The sequence below is a fragment of the Anomalospiza imberbis genome, chromosome 4, assembly GCF_031753505.1.
Source record: "Anomalospiza imberbis isolate Cuckoo-Finch-1a 21T00152 chromosome 4, ASM3175350v1, whole genome shotgun sequence".
Lineage (NCBI taxonomy): Eukaryota > Metazoa > Chordata > Aves > Passeriformes > Viduidae > Anomalospiza > Anomalospiza imberbis.
This window is the reverse complement of record NC_089684.1, coordinates 50,705,792-50,717,457: the sequence shown is the minus strand read 5'-3', so window position 1 is coordinate 50,717,457 and position 11,666 is coordinate 50,705,792. Positions and strand designations below refer to the sequence as shown.

Sequence of the window (11,666 nt, the reverse complement as noted above, 5' to 3'; positions counted from 1 at the left end):
CTGCTCAGAAAGTGTCCCCAGGCAGTTGCCAAAAAGCTGTGCTCTCTCTGGAGGATGTCAGGACATCACTCATACTCCAACCACCCCAGCTGTGGCCTCCCAAGTCCTGGGGATGTGGCTCTGGACACTGCAGTTGTTCTTTGTGCTTTATCAGAGCACTGCTGATAAAGCAGTACATCCCCTTGCTTATGGCAGTGACAGCTGTGAGTGTGGCACAGTGGAGGCCACCACACCAGGAATGTAGCAATGCTCAGGAACCAGCTGGGGCAATAGTCTCATGGGGAAGGACAGAATCCCAGAACAGTTAGGGCTGGGGAAGGTGGAAAGATCTTTCAGGAGGGAGAGGTGTTGGCCCAGGTAAGGGCAGGGTGCCAAATGACACGAGATCTGCAAGCTGGTGAGGGAAGGGCAGAGAGTCACTAACACCAGGAACCCCAGGAACCCTGTGCTGCAGTTTGAGGACATCTCAGAAGTCACTTCACAGTACATGTTGCTGGTGAGGACACGGAAGGACCTTCTGCAGTCACAACAGGGGCACAAGCAACTGACTGAGCAAGACAAGGTGTTCCTGGAGCAGTACAAAGCACAGAAAGAAGCTGAGTTACTTCAGTACAAAAATGAGCTGGTGCAGCTCAAACTACGCTTATCAGGCTCAAAATGACATCCCCCTCTGGGTAAGGAATTGTAGGGTGGGCAGGGGAAGATCGCCAAGCCTGGCTCTGTCAAGACTGGCTGATGGCTCATCCTTCAGCAATGGGGTCACAGCAGAGTCCAGTAACCATCTCTGGGATTGGAAGAGATTCCTTATTTCATCCCCCTCCAATGGGGTTGGAGAAGGAAGAATGGCAGACCAGTCCGAAGTATGGAACTTAGGCCCTCCAAGCCAGGGTGTCTGGTGCTGAAGCATGACTTTTGCTAGGGCATGTCCCCATGCTGCATGTTCTCTCTCCTTCCAGGAGGCTCACTGGGCTGACATCCAGGACAGGACCTCCAAAAAAACTGGGAAGCTGTGGACTATCCAGTTGGCCCTCCACAACCTTTTCCAGTCCACCAACACACTGCTGCAAGCAGAGTGGGATGTGTTGGAGTGTAACAGCTGCAGACAGCTGAACATGGTAAAGCCAAGCCAGAAGGAGGAGCAGTGATGAGTCTCCACTGCCCTAAGGGAGGGGAGAGTCCACAGACCCAACAGACACCTTCCTTTTCACTGGGGCTCTCTCTCAGGCATGGGGAAAGGGGCAGGGCACACCAGACAAACCTGTCTCTTTGGAGGAGGTAGAGCAGGGTCCTTGCCTGGCAGAAGGAATGGGAGCCAGGCAGGCTGAGGCAGGGGATGCAGATCAAGCCATGGCCAGCAATGCTTTTATTCACCCTTGCCCTGAACTCAGGCTCACCCACAAAAGTCCCTTCTGGTGGTGCAGATCCAGCAAGGCAAATGACCTTTTCTGCTGCTCAGTTTGATAGGTGACATTTGCCATCTGAAAGAGCCAACAAGCCTCCCTGTGACTCCTGTTCCCATCCCTGCCCTGAGCTCTGCCATCTCTCTTTTCCACCCTAGACACAGCAGTTTATCCAACACCTTAAAGACATCCAGTTCTATGCAGGAGATGCAGAACCACCAGAGGGTTGCTACAACTCTGAAGACAAAAGGGATGTGGCAGCATGACCTGCCCTGCCAGTGAAGGTTCAGTGGGTTGGGAAGGGAAAGAGGAGGACAAGAGAACCCTACAGATACCCCAGACTAAAAGAAATAATAAAGGTGTCTCTTCATTTCCTGGGAGGACTGGACACATCAGAGCAACTCCATCCCACAGCTTCACCCCAGACAGCATTGTGGGGGGGGCCTTCCATAGAATTCTGGTTGCATGACACAGTGTTTCTGCAAAGCTGGCAAGATTGTGAGAGCAGGCTGGGACAGGAGTATGGTTTCAAACAGGGATCACTACTAATGTTCACATTTGGACATCCCACTCAACCTAAGCTCTTAGATATTTCAGAGACACGTCACAGCGAGGTGGGGAGACTGTGCTTCAGGAGAGCTTCAGAGAGTTCCCACCACCACACCCAGCACTTCTATGGATGTGGATTTCTCTGCACAGCCATGTGTTATGGACTAAAGCTCACCTTCCCCCCAGGATCTTAGGGAAAGTGTGGAAAATGGATATAGGTGACAGACGAACCAGCCAAAGCTGAGCATGTAGCTGCTCATCACGTGTGCCACCATGATGAATGCAAAACAAGAGGACTAGCAGTGGCTCTGGGGACACACTGTGGTGGTCAGTCAGTCTCCACAGTCTTTTCGGGAGAACCTTTGTATGCACCAAGGCCTCAATGACATAAGCTTACAGATTTTGAGGTAAGAGGCCATTGATCACATGCTCTTGCTCCCTGCTCTTCTGTCCTGAGCTGGGGGAAGAAGAGGAAATAAAACTCTCTGGGACTGGGGAAAGGTTGCACAGTGCAATGCAGAAATTATGTGTGTGATGCTCAGCTGTCCCCAGGCTTTGGGTGGGATTTGGGAGGAGTAGGGCTGGAAATGGAGCATCAGGGAATTAGCTTTGAGAGCATGTCCCAAAACACCCACCACTCATTCAGAGGGATGTTTCCATCTTCCTCATCCTCACTGTTGTGCAGTGTCCTTACAATAGCTGTTTTTTTAAAGTCATGGCCTAGAGATAATTTGGAAGAATTAAAAATTGGTGTTAAAAAAGCCGTTCAAGTTCTTCAGCGTAGTGAGCATATGAGTGAGCATGAATCCCAAACTGGCTCTTTTTAGCCAGGCAGGTTCTGCCATCCACTTGGTTTGATCTTCCAAAAAAACAGGGTGTGAACTTTGATATTTCCACATTGTATGGCAAGAAATAACGTGTCTGTAACAGTTTTAATCCTGGGTATTACCTCTCCTCCAAACTTCAGAGATTTACTGATATACACACCCTGCCTTCCCGCATGCGGGTAATTAGGAAGAAAAAATCCTCTTTGTGTGTTGGTACACGTCCTTCTAACAATCCCAATTTCCATAGGGATCACATGTGGCTGAAATGCAGCTGTTGCTGGTATCCTGTGTGCTTTGCAGTGCATTGTGCTCATAAATAAAAAGTGAGACAAATTTCAGTAGCTAATATTTTACACAAGAGAACTAAATGAGGGCTTCAGAGCCCTGTGCCAACACAGGAATTAATAATATTTGAATATTCTTACAGGAAATTTCAGAATGGTATAAATTAAATATATTAGATTGAATGGTCATGTGGATTATTACCTTTGATTTTTTAAAAATGTATTTTCATGATAAAGGTTAAAACCAACAAATTAAAGCCTTTAATTAACATCCTCTTGGTTGGGAATATGACTATTATGGAAATATTTCCATTTTATAGCTATGCTTTTAAAATGAGGATACAGAGATGTAGAACATACATCTCAAAAAATAATGTTTCTTTCACTATCCTCACATGAGCCTGGTCCAGTTTCCTGCATCTCCCCACATCACACTGCCATGAGTTAGGAAATAAAGCTGAAATCTAAGGCTGTTATAAAGAATCTTGTTTCTTTTTTGTTTTGGTTTGGTGGTTTGGGATTTTTTTTTTTTTTTTTGGTTTGAGTTTTTTAATGAATTCATGAATACTTCTTTTTAAATCAAAAAATTGCAGGAAAGAAAAGCTTTACACCTTCTTACTTTCTTTCAGGTGAATACCAACTGTTAACTGAGACAAGGCAGTGCAAGGCCTTTGTTTCTTCTTTAAATTCTAGTAAAACTGAGGTTTTTTGACATTAATTGGGGTACTAAGAGTGCTGGACACAGGCTGAAAATGAAATCTGAGCGCATAACAGGAATCCGTGCAGTGGTTAAGGAGTATCAGGGAAAATTTATTCTTGGAGTTATATTGAAATAATTCCAATGTATCTTCACCAGAATTAATGAGTTTATTTTGGATTCATTCTCTTGTAAGTAGGAGGTTGGCAGCAGCAGGGATAAGAAAGTGGCTTTCTCTGAAATAGGACAGAGAAAGAAAAGAATGCAATCTAGGAAATAACACAGCATTGGTCTCTTGAGAAAAACCTCTTTCTATAACTTTTTTGCCTTATTGTATATTTTACACAGGAAAAAAACAGTAAAAATTAAATGGAATGATAGATGCGTGTGAGGGAGACAGGATGACTCCTGTTTAGAATTTGGTTTCAAATTTGAGAATATTCATGTGATCATTCCTCAGGAAGGCAGATCTTTCTCATGGGGGCAGGCAGCCTCTCGGATCCACTCTCCGTCCTCGTGCTGCGTGGCACTGGGTTGTGTACAAATTAGAGACCAACAGACCGTGCTCTTCCCAGGCTGGCCTTGGGGTCACTCTTTCATCAAGAGCTCAAACCCTGGTGTGCAGCAAATCCTCCACTGTTATGAGCAGCAAGTGCAAGTGTAGCCCAGTCACTTCATGTGAGTAAATTGGGACAAATTCCCAGGATTACTGTGATTATGTGATGTTTATCTCATGTTACATCCTGGGCTTCAGGGCAGGATGGTCCCAGTGCCTTGCTACACCTGTACTTGTGCCCTGGAGTCCCAAAGGTCTGGGATTCCTGGGGGCCATGATGCATTTCTGGTGAAATATATCTTTTTGTGCCCCCTAACACCAGGAGCTATTGGATTAAATGTGGAACACTGCATCTGGCTTGTCCTCTGCCAGGCTCTCACCTTCCACAGTTCCTATAAAATGCTGGTTTAAAATCCACAAATGTAAAGCCCAATTTCATTCTTCTCCTTTACTCCACTCAGCTGAGTTCCCACCTGGATCTTGGTAGGATCCACTTCTGGCATCCCCCAACATAAGAAGGACATGGAGCTGTTGGAGCAAATTCTAGAAGAGGTCACAAAGATGCTCCAAGGGCTGGAATACCTCTGCTATGGACACAGGCTGAGAGAGCTGGGGTGGTTCAGCCTGGAGAAAGCTCTGGGAGATGTTACAGCACCTTCCAGTACCTAAAGGGTCTCCAGGAGAGCTGGAGAGGGGCTTTTGACAAGGCCATGGCATGATAGGACAAAGGGCAGGTTTAGATTAGATTTTAAGAAGAAATTCTTTACTGTGAGGGTGGTAAGGCACTGGAATGGGTTGCATGGAGAAGCTGTGGGTGTTCCATGCCTGAAAGTATTCAAGGCCAGGCTGGATGGAGCTTTGAGCAACCTGGTTTTGTAGAAGGTGTCCCTGCCCATGTCCAGGAATTGGAATTAGATAATCTTTAAGGTCCCTTCCAACCCAAACTGTTCTATTATTGTATGAAATTCAGTCCACTGTGGGCACAGCACATGCTCAATGGTAATGGGAATTGCAATGTTCTTGGGCTTGGCTGTGAAGTATTTGCAAGATCAGAGTGTAGTAGAGAGTACAGAGCTGTAATTTTTGTTTGAGTGGCTTTAAAAGGAAAAAAAGGAAGCACCCAATCAGATATCAGCTCTGAATTGGTCAGGCACTTGAACTAGATGGTTGTTGAATGTCCCTTCCAACTGAAATAGTCTATACTATTCAAAATATCTAGGGTTTGATATTTTGTTGTTGAGTCCCAGACACACAGAGATACATGTGTGATTACAGCAGTGTGAAAAAAAAAAAAAAAGTCAGTTTTAAGTCTTCTTTCCTTGCCTTGAAGATGTGTGTAGTTCCAAATGCTGCCATTATTGTGGCATTGTCACAGCTGAAGGTCATTTGGTGGTCCTGGGGTGGTCCTGGGTAGGTCGTTGAAATGAGTGTAAATAAAACAACCCAGCCCTTCATCTGGCATTGAGTACTGGGTGGAGAAACTTCATTTGCAGGTCTTTGATGGCTAGCTGAGAGACACCTTTGGATGAGCAATAGCTGGCTGTCAATTTGGCAACACAACTACTCAGGGGCAACCAGCAGCAAGAGTGATTGGTTGATGAGCCAGTTTGCACTAAGAGCTCCTTGTGAAGGCAGAAAAAAAAAAAAAAAAGGCTACGCTTCAGCTTAAGGGAAAGGGGAGCAGCTGGAAGGAATACTCAGCAGAGAGACTACATGAGGTGCTGGCTGGAGCAATTCTGAGTGCATATGGGCTGGATTTTGTGAATGTGGGTTTGCAAACCTGTGGGGCCAGGCACCCGCTGAGAAGCTGCACATAGGGGGCTCTCTTGTGTTCAAAAGGTAGGGAAAAGTGGGGGGGAAATTAGTTAAATTGCTTGCAAAAAATCAACCCAGTGTTTATGTAACAGCCAATGGTTATTTTAAAGCCAGAGAGAGATGGTATAGCGGAGAGTTGATGATGAGATAGAGTTAAATCTAAATATGTGTGAAGTCCTGGAGAGGAAAGGATAATCTTTCAGAGTGAGCATGTACAGCTGCTCACACTTGTTCACTAACCCTTTCAAAATGTGTCCTGTGGGAATTCCCACACAACACCAAGTAAATTGCAGATTCAGGAGGAAGCCACACTGCTGAATAACAGATGTTCAAGTCACCACTCACTCTCTGCCCCCTTGGATGGCGAGGCATTGCAGTCTTGCTCCACACCTGCCCTTCTCTCCCCACTCCCAGTCCTCTCACTCGCGCCTTGCTCGATACAGAGGCTTTGATTCATTTTTCATGAATACAAATGCATGCACAGAAAGTGCACAGCGAGGAAAGGAAGAGATTAGCTACCTGGTGGCAGCTTCTGGGAGAGAAATGCCTTCAAGACGCTGAACCCAGAGCATTTTTGCCTCTGCCGAGTGTCAGGTGATGGGCAAAGGGCTGAGGGTGGGGCTGGGGGCTGTGCATCCCTGTTACACCCTCCACCTGGAGCAAATCTTAGAGGTGTGAAGCTCCTGCTGCTGCCAGTGAAGGGTGGGACAGCAGGCCTCTGGTGGACAAGGAAAGAGGAGTCCAGAAGATGTGCATGGGAACATTCCCTCAGGGAAGGGTGATGTGGGTGAGCCTTTGGGAGTGCGCCAGTAGGGTTGTGATAAACCAGAATTTGCTTTTCTCCATGAACGTGGTACCTTGGGTAGATTTAACCAGCTCCCTTTTTCCCTTACTGCAGTTCATATCACAAGATCTATTTGCTAAAATGTTAATATATGAAGGATATAGCTGATCCATAACGTGTTGTGTGCTTCTGACTGGTGCAGTTTTCCTCTCTGTATGCAGCTCCTGATACCATGCCTTGATGTGCCTACACATCTATTCAAGGTTCGTGAATTCAGGGAAAGGCAACTTTATGCAATGTCAGTCTGGTGGCTCTTGCTCTTTTAAACCACGTTACAAGAAGAGGAGTTGAACACACAGGATTTCAAAATTGAACTAAAATTTACAGCATCGCTTTTGCATGATATCTAAACATGAGGGACCACAGGAACCTCTTGTCCTGGGGAAAGACTGATAAGAGACTAGAGTCTGGCATTCTGCTAGGCCTAAGGGAATAGTAGCTGTAAATTAGCATAACAAAGATAAAGTTGTATAATGGTTTTCATTCTAACTTGGTTAGCAATTTGTTACAGTTTTCAGCTTTTGGGATGAAATTTTCTGGGCTTGTTTTCAAACTGGGAAAAAAACCACATGACTGTGTGTAAACTTGTTTAAGCTAAATATTATTAAATAATCTCTGCATTGAATGAGAGATAGGAAACTTTTCTCCCATTATTACTTCCTATGAGTCCTTCAATGAATGTTGATAGAGCAGCCACAGCTGGTTTTACACACTGAAGTGTGGGCCACTTCATATGGCCATATCATGAGCTATTTATTGCTGTTCTTTTTGGCCTTGTGAGTTTTTCACGCTTTTATCTTATTTTGTTTTCAGGTGTGCAAAGCTAGCAAGTTCTGTGAGCCAAAACTCTGATTTGAGAATCGCATCAATTGCTCAGGAGTTTTCAAATTGTTGTAATTTATATTAGAAAGACTAATGCCAGGAAATTCTCACCCATTTTCCCTGTGCCTGTACTCCTTCTCCTTTGGAGAGACAGGAACTGGTCTGTGGTGCCTCAAAGAGGTCTGGCAGCCCTGTGGCACTGGTAGAGCTCATTTCTGTCAGTACAACCCAAAAGTTTGCTTTGTGACTACCAGTAGTTTGTCACTAAGGAAGAAGAGACACGGAACTGAATTTGATCTCTGGGGTTGGAGATGATCTTTAAAGGCCTCTTCCAAACCAAATAATTTCTATGACCTATTCTGTGACTGGTGAATTTGGTTCACCTGGTGTAAAAAGTTGTATAATAGCCTGTGTCCCTGGGTGCATCAGAACTGGCATTAACTCACCTCCTGCTCTGGGGCTCAGCAAGGCACTGGTGTGTGTGTGTGTGCATTAAAATAAAATTAATGTCATTCTGCTGTAATAAAACAGATTTATGTCTGCACAAGGTGTATTTTCTAGTCTATCGAATCCACTCAGAATTAATTTCATGGGCTTATTGTATTCTTAGTGCCATTGTTTTAAACCAAATGAAAGATGCTCAAATGGCAATGGTAAAAACAGTGAGAGGAGCCTTGAAAATCAGCCCCTTGTTGCTTCCAATGAATTTATACACAGATCTTGACATTTGAGCTGGTGGAATTTTCCAGTGATACGTAAAATTAGACCTTCATATTTGTTTTTATTTTCTATCTGCCATTCATTTTGTTTGCCTTGGTTAAGTTTCTAATTTTCCTTTTACACAGTCCCTGCACACAGGTTAAACATACTTGGTGGGAATGTTCTTGCTCAGTTTGTAGGAGGATGTTTTACTAAGGGGCTCCTGCTTGGATCCCAGATTGCAAATGGTTGCAACTGGAAACTTGGGATGTATTTTCCCCTCTTGACATCAGGTCCACTGGCAAATATCACAGTCTAATTATCATACCAGGGAGAGCCAGGGTAGTAGCATGACTGTTCTATTTAATGGGTAAAAATGCAGGGTTGTAAACTGTATTCTGTCCTCTGCCAGTGACAGTTTCAGGCATTTCAACACCTCAGGTAACCCCCCTGTGCCCATTGGAGTGACAGTGATTTGCCTCTCTGTGCTGTCACATACCTCAATTAGTTCAGCTATGCAAATTTTATAATCCTCAGACAACTCAAAGAGTTGCTTCAGCACAGATCATGCTCCTAAACCACTATTTTGATCTTCAGAGCTTCTTTTGCTGTTGCCAAAGGTACTTTTTTTCATAAGCAGAAATTTTTTTATCAGCTCAAAATTTTTTGCTGTTTTCTCAATAAATGGATTCTTAACACAACTGCTATTAGCAAAGCCACTGACATTACAGGTACAACTCTGCTTCTGGGTTTAGAAAATCTGTTGGCTGAAGAAAATGAGTTTTGAGCCATAAAATGCTTGCTTTAGTTCTAATTATCCCATGTTCAAACCCCAGAATTATTTCAGAAGTTCATTTGATTGATCTTTATAGAGTAGGTAAAATTTATCTCTGTTCCAATTCATATTTACCCTGTGGTGACTGGATATCCAGGATATTCCCAAGGGCTTGCATAATCCTGTGTCTCTCCATTTAATTTGAGAGTGTTTTTCTGGCTTGAGGTGTGCTCAGAAACTTGTCCTCTTTCCACTCTGAAAGTTGATGTTTGTGCTGTTTAAGTTTTTATACAGGTTGTATACTGTCCATTCCTAAAAATAGCACATAAAGGTGTTTAATTGAAAACTAATATGTCATGCTTTGAGGTTACAACTACCCTAATACTTTAGAGGACATGACTCTTTTCATGACCCATTAAAAGCAAAAAAGCATTTTCCCCATTAAAGCAGGCAACCCTCTGCTCAGGGCAAATCCAGGGGGAAAGGAGGATTTGTCCCTGCAAACCAGCCCTGGGGAGAGGTGAGCTGCAATTTCATTCTTAGACCAGGTAATCCATTTTACTTCAGCAAGTGTCCACTGCTAGGGAAGCTGGGCTGTGTGGGGCAGCGGGGCCTTTGCCTGGGTTGGACGCAGCACCCAATCCCAGCTACAAGACCAGTGTTTTCTGCAGAACACAGGTTTTAATTAATGAATTGGCAGACTCTGGGCAGGGAGTGTGCAGAGGCTGTAGAAATGAGCTCCTGGCTGTGCTAACAGGTCTGCACCCTCTCAGTGTGCCACGGGAGATTTGCTTTTCACAGCTGTCCCACCTTTCCCCTGCCATTCCATGGTAGTTATCTGGGGCAAATAAATAGCTGGAAGCAAGAATGGGAGGTAGGGGATTTGGTCAGCTGATGGAGAGATGCAAGTTTTTGTTGTGAAACGCATCAAAAGTCACTTCCTTGCAGGCAGAAGTACTGAGAAGTGCCCGACATGAGTATTCCCAAGGGATCTGTCCCAGAGAGTCCCAGTTCCAGGTTCTGTTTTGGACACTCACCCCAACTGGCACCTTGTGCCCACAGCCTGGGCACAGCATGGAGATGTGGCAGCAAAGCAGAAGGGCAGCAGGAAGCAGATGCTTTTCCAGTCAGCTCCTGGAGCTGTTTGTAGAAGAATGGTGTCATATTTAGGTGCATTAGAGTGCTGAGGAGGGCACCTTGCCATGACAGGGGAGTGACTGTCACATCCATGTGGTATCACACTATTCTTGCCCAGCACAAAGTAGATTTTAGTATTTGCTTGATGCTAGGGCATTGGTCTTATAAACCTGAAATCTGTATTGAACCTGCTGAAGGGACAGGGGAGTGGTGGTTATATGTCCTCAATCCTTAGGCTTTGAATCATGAGTTTAGTAGGAGATGTCCATAAAATATAATGAATATAGAGTCATAAGATTGGTCCAGCACAGGACATTAGGCCTGTGAAAGAGAGAAACACCTGGGACATCTCTCCATAGGATGGCCTCTCAAGCCACTAAAATACAATTTATTGTCCAAAAAGCCCCTGTGTGGCTGGAAGTTCCCAAGGAAGCTGAGAGTGAGATGCCAACAGCAGTGAGACTGTGTGGGTCCTTCACCATGTCACCCCAGAGAGGCAAAGTGTGGCCCAGACTGCACTACAGCCTAAAAAACCCCATTAAGGTGGTTGGGGAATGAATGAACCAGTCAGCCAGGTCTCTATACATGTAAAGAGCTGCAGCAACTATTGAAAAAGTGATTAAAGCCACAGGAATGAAAAGGCTGAATATGATGACGTGAGAAGCTCTGGTTAATGCAGGTCATGTAAAGTGTTTTCAGTGACTGCTTTAACCAGGAAAGAGTTGCAGGTAAGGAAAAGCTTTGCTCCATGTTTTCATCAGTTGGGAAAACAATTAGAGGTGAGGGAAGGGAATAAGGTGGAGACTAAAGGCAGAAAATGTGAGTGGGATGAGTAACGTGGCCTCATATAGCCCACAACTCAGGGTGCTGGCCAAATGCCTTGGAGAGGGGCTGAGGGGACTCAGGAGGATGAAGAAAAGGGAACATCATGATTATGAGAGAGCTTTTGGTTTTCCTTTCAGTGCATGCAAAGAGAGGTAAGGAAAGACTCAGTAAAATGAAACAGTGGGGAATTCAAAACCCTTAGGAATGTGGATGCTTTCATGCAGGATGAGCCTGGTGGGTCACAAATACATCCCCCTGCCCTCAGCCTGGCCCAACAAGTGTGGGATAAAGCAAATCAGGAGCTGTGCTGAGCACACTGTTTGCTCATATTTTGTATTCGTTAATCCACCCATTCACTCATGAGCTGCCTTAAGGTGTTGCTAGAGTTAAATCCTGAAAAGGGTACACAAACAAACTCAGCACGCAGAACCCTTCC

The 11,666-nt window shown here is 44.8% G+C and overlaps 1 protein-coding gene across 1 annotated transcript; it reads left to right on the top strand.

Moving 5' to 3' along the window:
- Positions 1-379: 379 nt before the first annotated feature.
- LOC137473330 (coiled-coil domain-containing protein 42-like) lies at positions 380-2,712 on the top strand (the record flags this gene model as incomplete). The annotated part of the gene is given in 4 exon segments (XM_068189208.1): positions 380-645; positions 647-674; positions 957-1,115; positions 1,559-2,712. Coding segments are annotated over 4 exon segments (561 nt in total), but the record flags the coding sequence as incomplete, so codon positions are not given.
- Positions 2,713-11,666: the final 8,954 nt, after the last annotated feature.